The following is an 18,710-nucleotide window of genomic DNA, read 5'->3' as shown; positions in this document are numbered from 1 at the left end:
GGGAAATGCATTCATCTCAGTCTTAAGGTGGCTTTGGTTGTTTGCCTTCAGGGTTGCAATTTCTCTCCTTTCTAGTCTTAATTTTGCAGCTCACAATCTTTACTGGAGATCTGGCAAAATATAACCACCTGTAAAGCATATTTCTGCACAGATTAAGAGAATTTTAATATATCTCACTGACTGATAAACTGTGCTCCTATTGTATGTGGAGTGGGGTACCTTAAAATGATCCACAATGACAAAGCCCTGCCCTCATCTTCACAGAAACAGTATTCGGTGTTTCTGTTACTTGTTGGGTTGAATATCTGTCATTTTCAGAAAAGAAGACCTCGTTGGAAAGTTACATATGAGAACTGAAAGTAGGGTTTACTGTTGAACTGGATTATGGATGGTAGGTTTTTGATTTTGTTGTTTGACTAAAATAATCTGCTAGTGCTATATGAAAACAACACGAGGATGCTTAATCAACCACTGACTGGAACGTGTCAACTACAGCTTGCTCAAAAGACCTTATGAACCATCTGTGATTAGGACACCTCAGGGGACCCAGACCTGGAAGCAACAGAGATGGTGAACACATGGTGAGTTCGATACTGTCATAATGTACTACTTTGGGTAGGATGAAGTGGCGGTGTTAGATCATAAGAAACAGCTGGGATGTTTGAAAAGCATATTAAAATCTAATAGAAATAAAACAATGACGCATTTCTGTCCAGCACATTATAAGTGAGATTTGGTTTTTTTGTATTAGTTAAATTTTTTTTAATAGCTGCAGCCTGCATGGCTTACCACAAGACTCCATTGTCCTTTTTGCCACATAAGTATAAGAATTTTAGCATTAAGAGGTGAAAAGACTATACAATTATGTCCAGGTCTACAAAATTGCACTGCCCCAAAGTCTCCAGATGATGGTGCCCTTGGAGAGGATTACTCCTTCACACCAAACCGGTAGTGGGCCTTTTCGCTTGCTTTTCAAAAGATACTTTTGCGAAAACTTTAAAATAATAATAATAATTTAAATGCATGTTAATTTTTCATGCGCAGTACCATTTGAGGAAAAGAAAAAACATGTTTTTGCAAGTATGAGCTCTCCGCACGATAGTATGAAAGGTGGCGTAAGCTGCACAATATGGCTACAAAGTATCTTATATGTAATGATATTGCGAACCCAGTAGATTCAGATATAATCATACTCACTCTTTTATGAGCACAAAAAACGACAATACCAGTAAAGTGGGAGGGCTTAGTTTGTGCTGTAGTTGCGCAGTGTGAGTGATGCTTGCAACTCTTGATATGACTGCAAGGTCCTGTTTCAATCAGTGGCGTCAGCCGGACGCACGACACCAACTTAAACTGCTTCACCTTCTTCTCCCGAACAACGTAAATATTGAGCTGCAAAGCGAGGCACTGCGGACCTACTTTTTGTGGGGGGAGGTTTTAATTTGAAAGTGCTTCGCTGGATTTGAAGAATATCCCTCGTCGTGTCACTTTGAGGGTCCGACGGACAGACGGATTTTTTCGCTTTTACCACGAATTGGAGATTAAAAAAAAAAAAAGAAGAGGAAGAAAACTTTTTTTCTTCTCTTATTTTGGGTGGTTAGAAAAGGAGACCCGCCTATGACCTTACCCTCTTACATTAATGCAACATTTACCGGATACAGGGTTATTTGATACAGTGTCTGGATCTTTATCGACTTGGAATTATTCCTCTTTTCTTTGAATGCGTTGCAAATATGATGATGTCACCGAGGCCACTTTTTCCTGAAGTTATGGCGGAGCACAACTTTTTTAACTTCTCATGGTGAGCATATACAGGCTACTGGCCCCTAGCATTGCTACTCTTTGACTCATGTTTGAAGTGCTAACTCTTTAGTTAAAAACGCTTCACCACGACTCGCATTACCAAAGAAATGAATCGTTTGAGCAAGAGAAAATTGAATGGAGGGCGAACGGAGCCGTGCAGTGAAGTTTGACGATATAGTCCGCGTCTGACGGCCTTCAGGCAATTTCATAGTTATAACTGGATCAACCAGGCCTTATAAAACACGTAACTTCTAATAGCTGCTGTAGCAGAACAAAGCACTCACGCACTTCGGTTATAGCCGTACCTCGTCTTTTTCAGCAGCACGTTTTTATTTAATTGGACAAAGTTAAAAACTCAAAAGTCAAGTGATCCCCTCAACCTAATACCTACAAATAATGCTAACCTGTTGAGATTGCTCTCACCTACATTTGCGACTTTGGAGACTTGTCACAGGATCTTATGTGGATGCACCACTGATGTGGGCTTGTGTTGCTTAGACTGTCTTGCTATGAAGACCAGATCAAAGCTGATGGGAGTAAAATCTTAATTATTCTAGATTTGGCAAACACGTTTTCTCTTGAGGCTCTTTCCTGGATGGGTGACAGCACTTGTTTTGGACACAGTTCCAGCAGCATGGTGGGGAAGGTGGCCCAGCCACAGTTCTGCAAGTTCCTGCTTTTCTGTACTTCTGAAAAAAAAAAAAAAAGCCTGTGTACCTGCTGTGACAGCTAACCAGTAACTACTGTAAATGATCTCTTCAGTGCTAACAGGGCTTTGTTTAAGTGATACCACAGAAAATTAGGGTATACCTACTAAATGTGATGACCTGTGTAAAGTGCTATAGTTTGTATTGAAAACAAAGCAGAAGGGGGGCAGTAACCTATTTGTTTGTGATGGGTACATAAACCTTAAGTTGTAAGAAGTAAATTTAAGTCCCAGTTGACATGAAAACTACCCTTTTTTATTTGTTTCAATTCATCCTATGTTGAAATAATTGTGAACCTTGTCTGTAAGTAACTGTGACCGACCCCTGTGAATGCTAGAGATTTTCTTGGTTTTAATATAGTTTTAGCTAGTCTATATTTCTTTTACAAAACTAAATGGCAAGTGATACATTTAAACCAAAATGTGGTTTTCTATAACTCAAATAACCACTAATTAGATGACAACCGAAAGATTCCTTTTACGTTTCCTGTCACACTTTTAGGCATCCTGCTTAGATACCCTTCATATCAGCATTGGGCCTAATCTTGCTATAATCAAAGAAGTCTGCACTCTTTGAGGTTATATTTAGTGATTGCAGCAAAAAAGTTGTCATTGCATTAACCAGTTATGTCTTTGTTGTGGTACCTTTGCATTCTGTGTCACCATTTCATTCAGTTGTAGATGGCATGCACACAAATCAACTGTGCTTGTCTGTATTTAAAAAAACTAAACAAAAAAAAACCCCCATCTTAAACTGCATGGCTGAATGTTTGATTTTCAGTACAAGCAGATTAATACTTAATCCTGTCAGAAAGATTAATGGTCAAGTGCAGCTGATGTCTTTCATGTTCTTTAATTTGCAGGCCTTTACACCTTTCCACTGTCTCCTTAATCTTTTATTTATTCATCTTGTTTATTTTTTTACATTTCAGACTATTGTAAGCACTCGGCTTTACTAATGGCGCACCCTCAGGGAGTGTGGAAGAGCCTGAGCAACGGTTTCGGAATGAAAGACTCTCCGTTTGAGGGCCCCTGCCTTTCTCCGACCATAGTCCAGGGCTATCCCTGCCAGCGTCGCTCCTCAGATGACAGCAAGATGCCCGACTCAAAGGCTAGCAGCACTATCCGTGTCTACCTCCCAAACCAGCAACGCACTGTGGTGAGTTGATTTCCATTAAAGGTGACGTACTGGTGCCTCAGAAAATTTCACCATCATAACTGCAAATTGCAACAGTTCAAAGTATTGCACTGGTATAAAACTACTCATGAACCATCACACATCTTAGCAGGCAAGAAAAAAATAATTGATTTCTTTTTTGGGGGGTATTTTTTTGTCATCTCAGGTAAACGTGCGACCAGGTATGACTCTTTACCACTGCCTGATTAAAGCACTGAGGGTGCGGGGCCTGCAGCCTCAGTGCTGCGCTGTCTTCAGGCTGAATTCAGGACAGGGGAGGTGAGCTCAGAACTGCTGTTGATTTTTAAAGCACGGATAATGAGAATCAGAGCTTAGTGTTGCTGCTTTTCAGATATCTCATTACTTTTTTTTTTTTCCTCCCTCAGTAGAAAATCACGGATGGATTGGAATACCGATTCAACTTCACTAATTGGGGAAGAGCTGCAGGTGGAGGTTTTAGATCACGTCCCCTTGACGACGCATAATTTTGTGAGTACCCAGAAGCACTCAAAAGTACCTCAACTCTCAAGAGAGTGTCACTGTTAAAGAAACAAATGAATATTTATCTCTGTCTGTTCCAGGTTCGCAAAACATATCTGAAACTAGCGTTCTGCGATATTTGCCAGAAGTTCCTTCTGAATGGTTTCCGTTGCCAAACATGTGGCTACAAATTCCATGAGCATTGTAGCACCAAAGTGCCCACAATGTGTGTGGACTGGATCAATATCAGACAACTCTTGTAAGTATATGAAAGCATTTAAACAACTTGTCAGTATTTTTGTATGTTACATCATAAATAATTGCTTTTAGAATTGTAACTGAAAGACATACAAATATATATATATATAAGGTAGGATTTAACATGCAGACAGGATAATAAACAAAAAAGGTTTTATTGATGCTGCAGTTTTTACATGTAGGCCTAAGCTCATATACACAGTTTTGCATGTTTGTGCTCAGTTACTTGTATTTTGCATGCAGGCTGTGGGTAATCTTTTTGAGATCCTTATCAATGACACTGAATAGATGAGCTATTTCCCCTTACAACCACTGTACTGTGTAGCCGTCAGCTTTTACTTGATTAAACACTGGTGTGTTTGCGCGAACTAGTTGGTGACACTTTGTTTCTGTCAGATTGTGTCAAACGCCCGGCGAGTGCAATGCCCCGTCTGTGCCACCGCCTTCATCCCGGCGTATGAGAGAGTCTTTAACGCGGTTTCCAAGGTGAGTCTCTGTATAATTTGCACTCCTAGTGTTATTTTCAAATAAAACTCAAATTGTTAATGTATCTGCCCTTCTCTGAAAAAGCCTAAAACAACTTAATTTTTAAAAGGCTTCAATGAAATGTTTTAATATATTTTACACCCTTAAAAACAATGACATGACAATGACAGAACGAAACATTTAAAAAAAGCAGCAGTCGAAACCCTGTGTTGATTTTGGCTGATATCTGCATGTTACCACCTGCAGATCACTTGGATAGTTTCAGTCTATTAGCAGCATGTGTATCATGTCACTAGCATGCATTTGTGTCAAAGTGCATGTGTGTGAGAGATAAAGAAAATGGGGTTTAAATTACGTAAACAGCTTTATGGCACTAGCAGAAGAAAGCATAAACCACAGGGAACCTTTAAGTTCATAAGGTGTAAAGGCTCTGATCATGAATACATATGTGCTGTTTGAAGGTGATGTTTTTGGGGTTTTTTGTCCAGCGTTTGGTTTGTTTTGTTTTCCCTATCAGGCATTGTTTGATGTTGTAGGGAGAGCTAATAGTGCAGGGTGCTACTTGCAACTAGATGAGAAATACAGAAAGAAAGTACTTAAATTATTATTAAGATGTTAATATTGTATGCATATGTGTGTTTGGGAGAGGGGTGCTGTTGGATGGCTATACTGTAAATAATCACAGTTGGAGTGATGTTCTTATTTCTACCAGAACCGTAATCTTAATTACATTAAATCCTGTTTTTGAATGACGTCCTTGGCTTTATGAGGGCTTAACCAGTCCAAGGGCTGAAGGAGCACGGTGTGAAAAGAATCTGTTGTTTCAGTAGCTCTTAAAATGGCTAAAAAGTGCTCTAAGCTGCCAAATTAGCACTTACAAAGTATCAAGTTGTTCCATGTAGAGCATTCCCCAGTGCTCTTTTGAAACATAGTGGGATATTGCCAAAAAGGGGATTGTGCTCAAAGAGTGCTCTCCATGTTTGTGGGTGTGATATAATATGATCTCTGTTTATATACGTCATTGAGCTGGGGTCCTGCTGTCCCAGTTTTAACGAGCAGCTACAATACATTACAACTGGTTCGGTAACAGTGGGGTGTACCAAGAGGCTTGAATAAATTTAAAAAAAGGAAGCTTTCATTCATGCAAAATTGTGATCATAAATTTGTGGATATTTGAACTTGGGTTCAGGTGATTTGTTTTGCCTGTAGGTGAACATCTTAAGTCAGTTATGTTTTTTTAGATGTTAGTGAGCTTTGTTCTCTTCAGCTGAGCCAACGCTGATCTTGGCAAATATCAAGGACAAAATACCTCTGAATTTCAAGTTTGCCAAAAATGGCATGAGAGATGGCCACAATGCAATTGGCTAACAACTACTTCCCTGTAATGTTTTTTCTTTCTTTTTTTTAATTCCCCTTTGTTTTGTTGTTGTGGTTACAGTATGGTATATTGTATATGACTTTGTTGGGCATCTGTTGTTGGCAAAAAATGTGAGTTGGGAAAGGGAGTGGAAGAAAAATGACAGAAATGAAACCAGAAAGGCTCTAGACCAACTATAACCACACCCAACCTTGGCCCAAATTTTAAAGAAGTTACAGAATTCAGTTTGTTTCTTTTAAATGTCAGTGGTTTGTGCCATCTGAAGCACTGACATTTAAAACCACCTCGTTCTTAATATTTAAAATCTTGTTCTCCCTCACAGCTCAGCCTACCGTTATTCTACCCCTCATGCCTTCAACTACGCACCACCCACTGGTGGCGGTCTCTCCCAGAGGCAGCGCTCCACTTCTACACCAAATGTCCACATGGTTAGCACTACTCTGCCTGTAGACAGCAGCGTGATCGAGGTAACTACACACCATATGGGCCCCTTGGGTACTCCTGTAGGTTCAGGCAGTCACTCCTAAAATATCTTGTGCTTGCAAGTGTTCTTGCCCTCCATTCCAATGATCTTTGACTTGCTTTTCTTTTTTCCTACTTATCTACCTGAGTGTTAACTAAGCCACTCAGAAGGGCTCAGTCTGTTTTTCAGCCCAACAAATTTTATTATCTGTGACAATTGACTTCCCCCTGGTTAGTTCTAGCTTCTGCTTTATTGCAGCTGCTGTTCTTGCATAACCAGCTCAATAGTTTTGAATGCTTTGTAGATCTTTTCCCCAGTTTCTGTCCAGGTAAAACCTGGAAATCCATTTTGTCTTTGTTCTTTCCTCACTTTCCTTTGCTCTGTCCCTTTGCCTCCTGTCTCTTCACTGGCCTGTTGTATTGTACCCTTCTGGGGAGTAGCTAGACTGCCTGAATACCTCCCCCAGCTCCTGGTGCCATAGATTCTGGCTGAAGAGGAAAGTAGGTATTGTGCACTTCTCCCAGTCTTTTGTTGAGGCTTCACCTGAGAGTCGAGAAAAGGTTAGAAAGCAGAGTGTCTGTGTGCAGTCTCAATGGCATGCCTTGCAAGCAGGCTATCTGCATTCACATCTCTTAGCTGTACTGTCAAACCATGAGTGACAGCAAAGCACAAGGCATAGTGTTTGCACAAAGTAACAAAACTTTGCTTGTGGTTTTTTTTTTGTCTCTTCAGGATGCAATGCGTGATCATGACTCGGGTAAGTCTGCATTTCATTAGCTTCATGTCATGTACTTTTGTGTCTTCTTCCTCACTTCAGTTTCCCATTTTGTTGTGCAAAACAAAAAGTTCACAAATTATTTTGACTAACTGAATATCTCACGATCCCCTGCTCCCTCTGGTGTTTTGTTGATATGCTCACTGAGCACTAACTACTGTCATGCATGAAAACAGTGAACTTGATGAGATGCCTATATAACACATAACCTGGATCCATATCATTCACTAAGTCTTCTATGCTTAATTCCTATATTCTCTTTTGCTTTGTATTCCTGAAGCAGGGAGTTCACCCAACCAGGTTCCTACAGGCTGGACCCAATCCCAATCCAAAACCCCTGCACCTGCCCAGCGAGAGAGGGCCCCATCCCTCAACACTCAGGACAAAAAAGCTCAAATAGTAAGTTATGGTTTTTTTTGTCTTGTATATTAAATGACATTGGACAGTTTGGTGCACTCTTGCTTTCCCCTTCGGAATGAAACCTTATGATAAAAGTGTGTTTCTGCTTTGTATGACATCAGTTGCATTTCTTTGATTCCTGTTTACTCAGAGGCCTCGGGACAAGCGGGACTCCAGTTACTACTGGGAGATTGAGGCCAGCGAGGTTTATCTGCACTCCCGCATTGGTTCCGGCTCCTTCGGAACTGTATTCAAAGGAAAATGGCATGGTAGGAATGAGCTGCAGATGCTACGCACCATCAAGTGTATCACTTCCTTTAGTTTCCTGACAGAAAAAATAAACAATAAGCAGAGTGCATGCATAATTGCTGGTCATACGAGTTTTGTGGATTTCATTATTATTTTTGTTGCAGGTGATGTAGCAGTAAAGATTTTAAAGGTGACAGACCCTACACCAGAGCAGTTCCAGGCATTCAGAAATGAAGTGGCAGTCCTCAGGTGAGAGTGCATAAAATGTTTTTCTTACCAGCATTAAGATTTTCAGGTGTTTTTAATATTTTATACTGTTGACTTCTTATTGAGTCATCTACATTTCAAATGTTTTTCTTATCTTTGATATGGTGATTTCCTCTTCCTTTCTGCATCTGGTCACAGGAAAACACGACATGTCAACATCCTGTTGTTCATGGGTTATATGACTAAGGACAACCTGGCCATTGTGACACAGTGGTGTGAGGGTAGCAGCCTCTACAAGCACATACATGTCCTGGAGACAAATTTCAAGATGATCCAGCTCATAGATATTGCCAGGCAGACTGCTCAGGGCATGGAGTAAGTTGTACAAAATCTCACTTCTTTCTTAAAATCAGATCAACAATAACTGGGATATAATTATTTTTTTCTTCATTTTCAGCTATCTTCATGCAAAGAACATCATTCACCGAGACATGAAGTCAAACAGTATCCTTTCTATTGGTTTTTCAGTGTATGTTAATGAAAATTAAAAAAAACAAACGAAAAACTTATCCTCCTGGTGTACAGGATGTGTCTTTCCTCAGTGTGATTCCTTGACTGTAGTGCAGACATTTTCTTGCATGAAGGGCTAACAGTAAAAATTGGTGACTTTGGTCTTGCTACGGTGAAAGCAAGGTGGAGTGGCTCACATCAGGTGGAGCAGCCTTCTGGATCCATTCTTTGGATGGTTAGTAACACCATATGGTGCTGATCCAAAGTTACATTTTTTAATTATCATCTAATGATGCAATTATCATCATCTTTAAAAAAAAAAAAAAAATCATAGATTATATAAAGCATTTGAACAAGCTGGGACTGTCAGTCATTGAGGAATAAGATTATTTTAACATGTTAAAGTTTGAAAGTTCATTCCCTAAGAACTTAATTCCACTCTAGCAACAAGTGGGCTATATTAAGGGACTTGATGAGTTGTGATTAGATAGTAGCATTAAACCAACTATTCATCTATGTAAAAAACTTGACTTGGTTTCTTTTTGTATATTTACAGGCTCCTGAGGTTATCCGGATGGAGGATAATAATCCTTACAGCTTCCAGTCTGATGTCTATTCCTATGGAATTGTTCTCTTTGAGCTCATGACGGGAGAGCTCCCATACTCCCAGATAGGAAATAGAGATCAGGTAAAGATGTTTAAATGTATTACACTAATGGTTTAAGAGTATATCACTGCATCTTTGATGACATTAAAGCACTTAAGTCTCTTTTGTCATACAAATAAGTCTCTTGGCTAGAACATTGATTTTGTTAGACATAGTGTTAACTTAAGGGTTCCAGTGCTGTATGCCTGCAATCAGACACATGTCTAAGCTGTAGCTCTCTGCAAACCTAGGCTAGAAGGTGGTGGAAAGACACTGTGTCACTGTCTGAAGGGGGGTTGTGGAGCTGGCCCAAGGCCCACTGTGGAACAGAGGCGAGCGCCACGGAGCCACTGGCCTAATTTTAGACCCCGTAACACAACCCTGTATGTGTGTGAGAAAGGGGGAGCATGGGTGTGCATATGTGTATGTTTAGGTGTTTTTGTCCTCTCATAGACCATGAGTCCTGGCCTGGGTCATATGTGGTGTCTTACTGAATTTACTTCACTGTGTTTGTATTCAAATTCAATTAAAACTTTTGCACAGTGCACCCGTAAGTGTTATGATCCACTATTGTTTTCTGTTCTCCTTGATACTGTAGCATGACTTTGAACAGTGCTGATCTGGCAGGCACATAGAGTACGTGTCATCCTTTATCTCTGCAGCATCGTGCACTCATGCCTTCACAATAGCTCCAGTGTTAGACTCACTGCCCATATTTATATCTTTATCTGCAAGATGGACTGATCAAGCACTGATCGGTCGTCCACTACAGATGTACTGGCTTTAATCAAATTTTCATTTCTAAAATACTTTAAAATGTGATTGCTGTTCTACTCGGTCTGCTATTTCTGACTCCCCCTGTTAGATTATCTTCATGGTGGGAAGAGGCTATCTATCTCCAGACCTCAGCAAGCTCTATAAGAACTGCCCCAAAGCCATGAAAAGGTTGGTGGCTGACTGCATCAAGAAATCCAAGGATGAGAGGCCACTCTTTCCACAGGTGAGCTACTCTCATGGCAATTGTAGATCATCAAGCTCAATTGTTAGTGTTTTGTTTAACCCTGTTTAAATCTCTTTTTTTTTTTCTTTAGATCTTGTCCTCCATTGAGCTTCTCCAGCATGCCCTCCCTAAGATAAACCGCAGTGCCTCAGAACCGTCCCTGCACAGAGCCACTCACACTGAGGATATTAATGCCTGTACTCTGACCAGAGTGCCTGTTTTTTAGAGGCTCAGACAGCACTTCCCCTCCTCCTCGGCTTCCGCTCACCCACCTCCTCTGCCTCATCGACTTATATGAATTAGCTCAAACATTCAGTATTCCCAAACTCTCCATAAAGATGCTAATGTAGATCGACAGACACATATCCAGTCATACAAGACATACACACATACATGCTAATCAGTAAATTATGTAAGAAAAAGAGGAGAGAGGGAAGTGCATCTGCAACTATGGAAGGGATTGATTAGTGTTGGATTGCATTTGGATGTACACATGAAGAGGATGGCATAAGATACGTCAAGGTGATGTCTTGGTTATCACCATATATATATTTTAAATGTATGCCAGGGCTTCTTGCTGGCATTGGATTTGGTATAACTTGTAAATAAATGCACGCACACCTACCTAAGACAACCATGAATGGACATTGAAAAAAGCTCAAGACAGATGTTTCTCTCAGTTTGGGCTCTGTGATGTGAAGCCTGTTCTCCTACCAGAATGTTCTGTTCTCTGATGAAAAGGACTTTTTAAGCTTACCTGCCTTAAGAGGAAATGAAGCCTGGATTAACATCCTGCACAACTTCACCTCCTCCTGTTATCACAAAGCAGTTGGATGTAGTCCATTTAGTTGCACAGTAGTAGTTGATTTTTATTTTTATTTTTTGCATTGTCTTAAATGAAAATGGAGTAGACGTGGGGGGATTTTTGTCTTTGTTTTTGTGTTGTTTTTTGTTGTTGTTGTTGACTTCTTTTAATTGTCTTTATTTTTGGGGGTCCTTTTGGATGAATTATAGCCTGTCAGACAGCTAGCATATGTGATGTTGGATACATGCACATGTTTCAAAGCAAAAGCAATGGATATGTTTCAGCAGTCTGCACAAAGGTGTCATACCTCTGAGTAAACCGATACCCACACGTCTTTATCACTTCTTACTTCGTTAGGTTATGATGAGCTGGACAATAGGCAGTTGTCTTAAATATTTAAAATTCTTTGGAAACTAATTTGTATTTGGTTACCATGTCACTTTCAGGCAGTTAAATGTTTTATTGTGAACTTGGTGAGAAAGTTGTTTATTCGATATTTTAATAAAAATTAAGTTAAATTCCTTTGCCAAAATAGACTATATGGATCGTCTTTGTAACTGATACGGACGTGGTTAGTTCTGTGAGATTTTGGACCGTAACACATTTTATTAATTGTTTTTTGCCTCCACAGTGGGTTTTTCAGTCACTCATATGTGATAGAAGTATAGACTTTCAGCTTTAATACAGAAATTTGTTGAAAAATTAGTCATTTCTATATACAATCCTCTATTTAAGTGAATGGACAGTTGACTGGGGAGCTGTTTCACCTGTTACTTGACAAGTTAAGCTGATAGAATATTATTTCAACTTGTATTTATATACTGATCATTAGAGCACAAAATATGCCAGTGAAAGAGGCCATCATTAGACTAAACAACCAAAATAAATCACCAAACTTTTGTAGGAATCTGGTACAGTCTTTACAAGAAGAAATGCACAGGCCAGTTCAGCAACTTCAAAAGGCCTGAAAAACCACAGACAACAAAGTGATTACAGAATTCTATATTTGGTAAAGAAAGACCACTTCACAATATCTAACCAAGTGAAAAATACTCTCGAGGCAGGTGTATCATTGTCAAAGTCAATTAAGAGATGGCTTCACGAATGTAAATACAAACTGTTGAAAACAGTTTAAACTAGTTACACTGAAGAACTGGAAAGCCAGATTAAACTTTAAACTTTGCCAGAAAACCTCTAAGAGCCTCCACAGCTCTGGAAAAAAATCTTTGGCCAGATGAAACTACCAGATTAATTTGTACCAGAATTTTAGGAAAAGAAACGTGTGGACGAGGAAAAAAAAAATCCACCACATTAACTGTCAAACATGGTGGAAGCAGTCTTCAAGGATGGGCATATAAGGCTGCCAATGAAACTGGTTCATCAGTGTTGATGATGTGTTCAGGGTTATACACTCTGCTCAGATTCAGCCAAATGCTGCAATGCAAAACTGATTGGGGAGAATTTTGCACTGAAAGTGGATAAAAACCAAAGCAAACTGTAAAAGAAACTCAAGAGTTTTTCAAGCCAGATAAGTTTTATGTTCTTCAAGGGCCAAGTGAGTCACCTTATTTCAGTCCAGTAGAGCATGGTTTTCAGTTACTGAAGACAAAACAAATGGCAGAGACTCACAAACAAGCAGCAACAGAAACCAGCTGGAGTGATGCTTATGGGTTCTTGACTTCAGGCAGTCATTGAGTGAATTATCATGAAGGTTTTAAAAATTGTATGTATATTTGAACTGATGTTAGTTTGTCCAGCCTCTGAAAATGGGGGATGGGGAGGAAATGTACAAAAAATTGAAGCCATCCTTCAACAGTAAATTTGATTTTTGTTAAATCTTTTGAACTCAAGCTGAAAGTCTGCGCTTCAATCGCATCCAAATTGTTTGATTTAAAATTCACTATGGGAGTGTACAGAGACTAAGTTATATAAAAAAAAGACTTGACCAAAAACTGCATATTGATTAAAAATACTTTTAAATCCAGCAATGAAAGCAGGTGATGTAGACATTATTACTATTGCCTTAATTCTTGTTCACTAGCACAGCAAAATCCCACACATGTGGAGGAGTTTGTGGCATGCTGTAATGTTTGCTGTAGCAGTGGCAACGTGGTGCAACCTCACAGGGGATACAGTCCAGACACACCACCAAGGGATTCCACCATTGGCTGATGACACTGTGCACTGTATAGCCACTGGCAGACTCAGTGGAACAACAATTATTCAGCAAGGGAGGGACATGTGGTGGAAAGAGAGAGGACAGTTATATTTTGTTTTAGTGTAAACATCCAACGTGCAGTTCCTGCTGGGCAGGACCACTTAGTTGGTTTAGTCCCAAGAGCAAATTTATAGTAAATATGGGGAAAAAATGACCATTCTCTAAATGTGGAAAGTTTTGTTTGTATGTGGCCCTTTGCATTGAAGACAGCAGGAAACAAGAGGGAAGCTCTGTGAGTTCTTCTGTTGTTTTCCTCTAAATGATGTGTTCAGAAAAGCCCAGCACAGGGGGGAAATACAGAATGACGTGATCAAAGGTAGAGCAACACAACAAGAGCAAACTCCTAGGTCAACCACCAGTCATCTATTTTTACAACAGATCTGCTATATGTGTTTATCTGTTCTATTTCTGCAACCTGACAAGCCACACAAGCTGGTTAAAATGAAGTCAACAGATCCTAACTGCCCTACTTTCCTGGCTTACAATAGCACCATCTACTGGTTTTTCCCAGGTGTTGATAGTTGTCAGTAGAGGAAGATGTAATGTCATCAGAAGGTATGTACTTTATCACAAAACACCCCTATTGGACAAATATAAAATGCGATATCATGATACATCGCTGCATTAATATTTTTCTGATGTAGCAGGGTGAGATGAGTCTGCAGTCTTTAAAACTACTACTTTAGTTTTAAAGACTGCACTTGGTTGTGTCCCAGGTATGTGGGTCCAAGGACCAAAATGTATCTTCTTCTCTTTTTTTCTTGGTCACAAAAATTTTTCAGGTTAAATTTATTATTTTTATTTATTAAATCTATTATTTTGGTAGAAATGTCCTCACTTATAGACATCTGAATTAACCGGATAATCTTTTTGGTGAGGGCTCACATGCTAAAAAGGTTGAAAAGAATGTTTTTCATTGCCAGTGCACAAAAGAGTATTAAGAAAAAAAATTGTTTATTTGTCAATAAAATTGGAATTTTGTGCTAAAATTCAAAATCCTATTTTAAGAAAAAAGTTAAAATGTGGAGATTAAATCTGTTGTTTCAAGTCAAATATCTACCACAGATTATACCTTCTATAAAATGCCTTTTGTGCATGAGTTGGTGAAATTGTACTTCAGAATCAGTATTGGTAACAGGGAATTATAGGTTTAAACAGACAGAAACTAGAAATACTTCGAGGTAAAATACAGTTAGAATACAAGCATTTGAACTTAATGAACTGCCACTGTAAGTATTTATAAATACAAAGAGAGCAAAATAATAGCTGGTCTACAAATGTTTTTCCAAAACCTTTTAAGAATATAAAACCTATTAAATCATCCAAAGCAGAACACCAGAAACCATCACTGCCCTTCAGACAGAGCTAATGTAACAAAAAACAAAACAAAGCAAAGCCTATTAATAATGCTTTGTGATAAAAACAGTCCATTAAAAAAAATCACAAGGAATCAATCATATGTGGATAAGCCATGGATCACAAAGGGAATAGAGAATGCATGTATAAAGGACGATGCACTATAATAGGATGTTTTTAAAAATAGAACCAAGTAAAATACATTAAAATAAATAAATATTTAGTGACTCAGTGAAAGGGAATATTAACAAGAAATTTTTGAGCAGTATAGCAATAACTTAAGAAACATGGACAGTTCTTGACACCCTAACTAAAAAAGTAGTGAAAAAGCAAACTGTCCTAATTACACTGTAAAAATAATATAGATAAGACCAAAGATCTTAATAGTTAACCTGTCCTTTTCTTTGTAATTGTGGGCTATAACTTAGCTAATGAGATTGTGGAGAAGAGGAGATAAGATGTGAACTTAGGAAACATTAATTTAAAGAAAAGCAATAGTAAGGACAAATATGAAAAGGGGTGTATATCTATCTGAGGGGTAAATGGCCTGTAAATGGCCTGTATTTGTATAGCGCTTTACTAGTCCCTAAGGACCCCAAAGCGCTTTACACATCCAGTCATCCACCCATTCACACACACATTCACACACTGGTGATGGCAAGCTACATTGTAGCCACAGCCACCCTGGGGTGCACTGACAGAGGCAGAATAACTGTGACAAGCAAGTAAGGCTGTGTAGTTCAGTATCTACATTAAAAAAAAAAAAAAGAAATCTTAAATTATTATTTTCTTTGATCTTTGTTTTGGCGAGATCTACTTCAGTAAAAAAATGTTGCCATCTGGAATATGCTTTAAGTAAAAAAGGTACCTGTAATAACCTTAAACTCCAGTCTACACCTTACAGCCTCCCCACAAAGACAGGCAGGGCACAACAAGATGTATTCTTCTCCGCCATTAGACTAATGCAGTTTCACAAATGACCTGAAAACATGTCGTGCCAATCTTTGATTTATCTGATGACAGCTACTTGCCTTTTTCTTTCATGGGTTTTACCTTCTATAATTAATAAGTAATAATAAATAAAAAGCAGTTAATTTCCTTTTTTAGCTGCATAGTTGATCCCTGTATTCTTGTGATGCCAGTGAATGTATTCTGTGAAAAACTGAAGGTACACTATGCAGCTCAGGCGGCTGGTTATGCAATCTTACAAACTAAGACACTATATATAGTCTTTTTGTACCTCAACTCCACCAGCAGATGGCAACAATAAAGTTCAATATTTCTGTTCCTTTATTCTTTAGTTGATTTACAGAAACATGACCAGTCATGTTTCAAAAAAGTGCATTCTAGATCCAGCTCTTCACATAAGATGAAATATAACTTTTCATGGTTTTATATCATTGTAAACTGAATAAATTTAGATTTTTATTTGATAATAATTTATTTACACACTTAATTTTTTTTAGGTTTAAAATTTTAAGTAGGACACTTTAGGATGTCACGTTCGGCATTTGTGGTGGTAATGTGTTAGTAGTTTTTGATTAGTTAATCCAAAAACAGTCAGCTTGATTGAAAGGTTTGATTTAATTTAATGTATCCCCTTTATTCACATTTTTGTAAAATACTAAACAAAACATCTATATAACATGTTAGAATTGGGTGCAATTAATGACATTCAGAGATGCTGCTGTTTATTGCAGGTCACTTTTACATTTTCCTTCATTAGTGGTGATCCACTGTGATCTTCACCAGATGGTCAGTGCAGCGTGCCCCTACAGGCCACAAAGTGTTCATGTTGTGCAGCAGCTTGGCAGACAGCTGGCAGGAGTCTGGACAGAAGCTCCTCAGCTGGAGCTTCAAGAACCCACATTCATTCCTCTTGAGTTCTTTGGAAGCTTCAACCGGCCAGGTCAGTCTGCTGGTGGTGAGGAAGAAGGATCAGGACCATCTGTAAGTCTGACAAATACTGCCTGTGGAACATATTTTATCTGTGGGAGACAGCTAATATTTGTTCAAACAGACAAAATTAATCTGCTGTGCAAATATTGATATCTTCTAAAGTAAACAACAGACTTGATAGTCATCTAACTCCAGTAGAATTCATAGCAAAAAGCTATGCATCTGTTATAATGCAGGATGGCTTCTGCAGCCATGTCAATTATTCATGGATCATCTGTAGGCAGAAAAATGTATTAGTGCAGACAGTGTTCTGTGCAGCCACTCATATCAGGAAGAGAATGACCACACCAAGGCACAATATCAGTGAAAAAAAAATATTATGTTCATAAAGACTTGATATAAGTCTATATAAGTATAGTTAAGTTTTTTTTTTTTAAATTTATAGAAGAGCATATTTATAGAGCATCTTCCAAAAAGTGTTGTTGTCTTACTGGAGAATTTTTCTTTCTGTTCACCTGATCTGAATCTGAGGTTGACACCGAATGTGTTTTTGTGACATCAAAGGCAGTCATGGTCTAACAACCATGGTCTGCAACATACAACATGTATTCTGAAGACTCCAGGGTTAATCCTTTCAATCAGACAGCAGATGCTCTGTATGACTAGAATGAGAATACAACATAGTCCTCACTACTAGTCATTACTTAATGCATAAGAAAGCTTAATAAGATACAAATAGTGGAATACTAATACTAGAAACAAATAACTGAGCTATAAATACAAGTGATGCATTCTTGTCCAAATTTTCTCACATACACCTCAAAGGTATGAACAGAGTTACAAATAAAAATTCTCCTGCAACCACTTTTTATGCAGAGTATTTTGTAATTATTGTAATAGTCATTTTATATCACCAGAAGACACAACAATGCAAGGTGCAAAAAGTACATATATGTCTATAACTGTAATACTGATGACAACAGATAACAGGTGATGCTAGTGTATATAGCTAAAATATAACACTAGCTTTCCAATCAGAAAATCGAAAGTAAAATATCCTCATAGTTACACTTGAAATACATTTACTGTGGGGAAAAAAAACTCTTGAGATTGCAGCAATTTTGTGACGATGCAAAAACTGAAAATGTACATTTTCATGTTTTCAAATCTTTATTTATATCCTTTTTTGTATATCTTGTTACGGTAGGCCTCAGAACACCAGGCACTTTTCTGTTTATCTTGCAACATGTTGAATGATACAGGTTGAAAATTACTTCTTTCTTTTTTTGTTCAGAAAATAAACTCCCTCTAGTTGCAGATGGGCTGTGTCTTCACTGAAAATGCAGAAAAAGCGCATTTCTTTCATTCCAGAGGCACTCCTCAGAGATTGGGATTTACTGAAAAACAGGAAAATCATAACCTTTTAGGTGCAGAGTCAGCCAGCACGTGTGTGGTTGTGTGTGAATTCATGCAAGAGTATATTTGCTCTCTGAATAACTGAAAACTAGAGCCCTGATGTGAGCATTGATGGCAGAATCTATGTATTCTTATTTCATCTTTGGAGGTCATTGTGGTTTTTCCTGACTGTCATGCTCTTTTTTAGTGGTTTTGGTGATTTATAGCTCTGTGTAGATGGATAGAAGTGTTTTTATGGAGAAACTGAAGTGTTGGCTTCAATCCTGGAACTTTAGTGCACTGAAAATATTAAAGATTTTGAATCTTAAGTCTCTAGCTTAGATTTTCTTAGTGCAGTGTCTAAAAAATCTGCTATGCTTTGGGTTTTTTAACACTTTATATTTGAGGATGAGCTTTAGAGCAGGTGTTTGTGAAAATATTAATTATGATTGTAAAGTGTATCACAGCTATGGAGACAAAATGATAAATGAAATCTTCAT

At 38.4% G+C, this 18,710-nt stretch overlaps 1 protein-coding gene across 6 annotated transcripts; it reads left to right on the top strand.

The window, feature by feature from the left end:
- The first annotated feature begins 483 nt into the window (after window positions 1–483).
- On the top strand, window positions 484–11,874 carry raf1a (Raf-1 proto-oncogene, serine/threonine kinase a). Of its 6 annotated transcripts, none has more exons than XM_031753609.2 (17): window positions 484–581; window positions 3,442–3,668; window positions 3,853–3,965; window positions 4,073–4,175; window positions 4,268–4,425; window positions 4,821–4,910; window positions 6,611–6,755; window positions 7,484–7,508; window positions 7,807–7,925; window positions 8,077–8,194; window positions 8,339–8,423; window positions 8,580–8,756; window positions 8,839–8,885; window positions 9,008–9,126; window positions 9,448–9,579; window positions 10,403–10,537; window positions 10,629–11,874. In XM_031753609.2, exons 2-17 carry the CDS (start codon window positions 3,468–3,470, stop codon window positions 10,761–10,763), a joined length of 1,902 nt encoding a protein of 633 aa, XP_031609469.1. In that variant the 5' UTR covers window positions 484–581; window positions 3,442–3,467; the 3' UTR covers window positions 10,764–11,874. The 6 variants fall into 6 exon arrangements, with proteins under 6 accessions (XP_031609469.1, XP_039459898.1, XP_039459896.1 ...); XM_039603964.1 differs by lacking the exon at window positions 484–581 and adding an exon at window positions 926–948 and having other exon boundaries at window positions 4,076–4,175; window positions 7,810–7,925; XM_039603962.1 differs by lacking the exon at window positions 484–581 and adding an exon at window positions 926–948 and having other exon boundaries at window positions 4,076–4,175.
- The last annotated feature ends 6,836 nt before the right edge of the window (window positions 11,875–18,710 follow it).

Source organism: Oreochromis aureus, linkage group 20 (genome assembly GCF_013358895.1).
Source record: "Oreochromis aureus strain Israel breed Guangdong linkage group 20, ZZ_aureus, whole genome shotgun sequence".
In the NCBI taxonomy this organism is placed as follows: Eukaryota; Metazoa; Chordata; class Actinopteri; order Cichliformes; family Cichlidae; genus Oreochromis; species Oreochromis aureus.
This window is presented reverse-complemented; position numbering and strand designations above follow the sequence as displayed.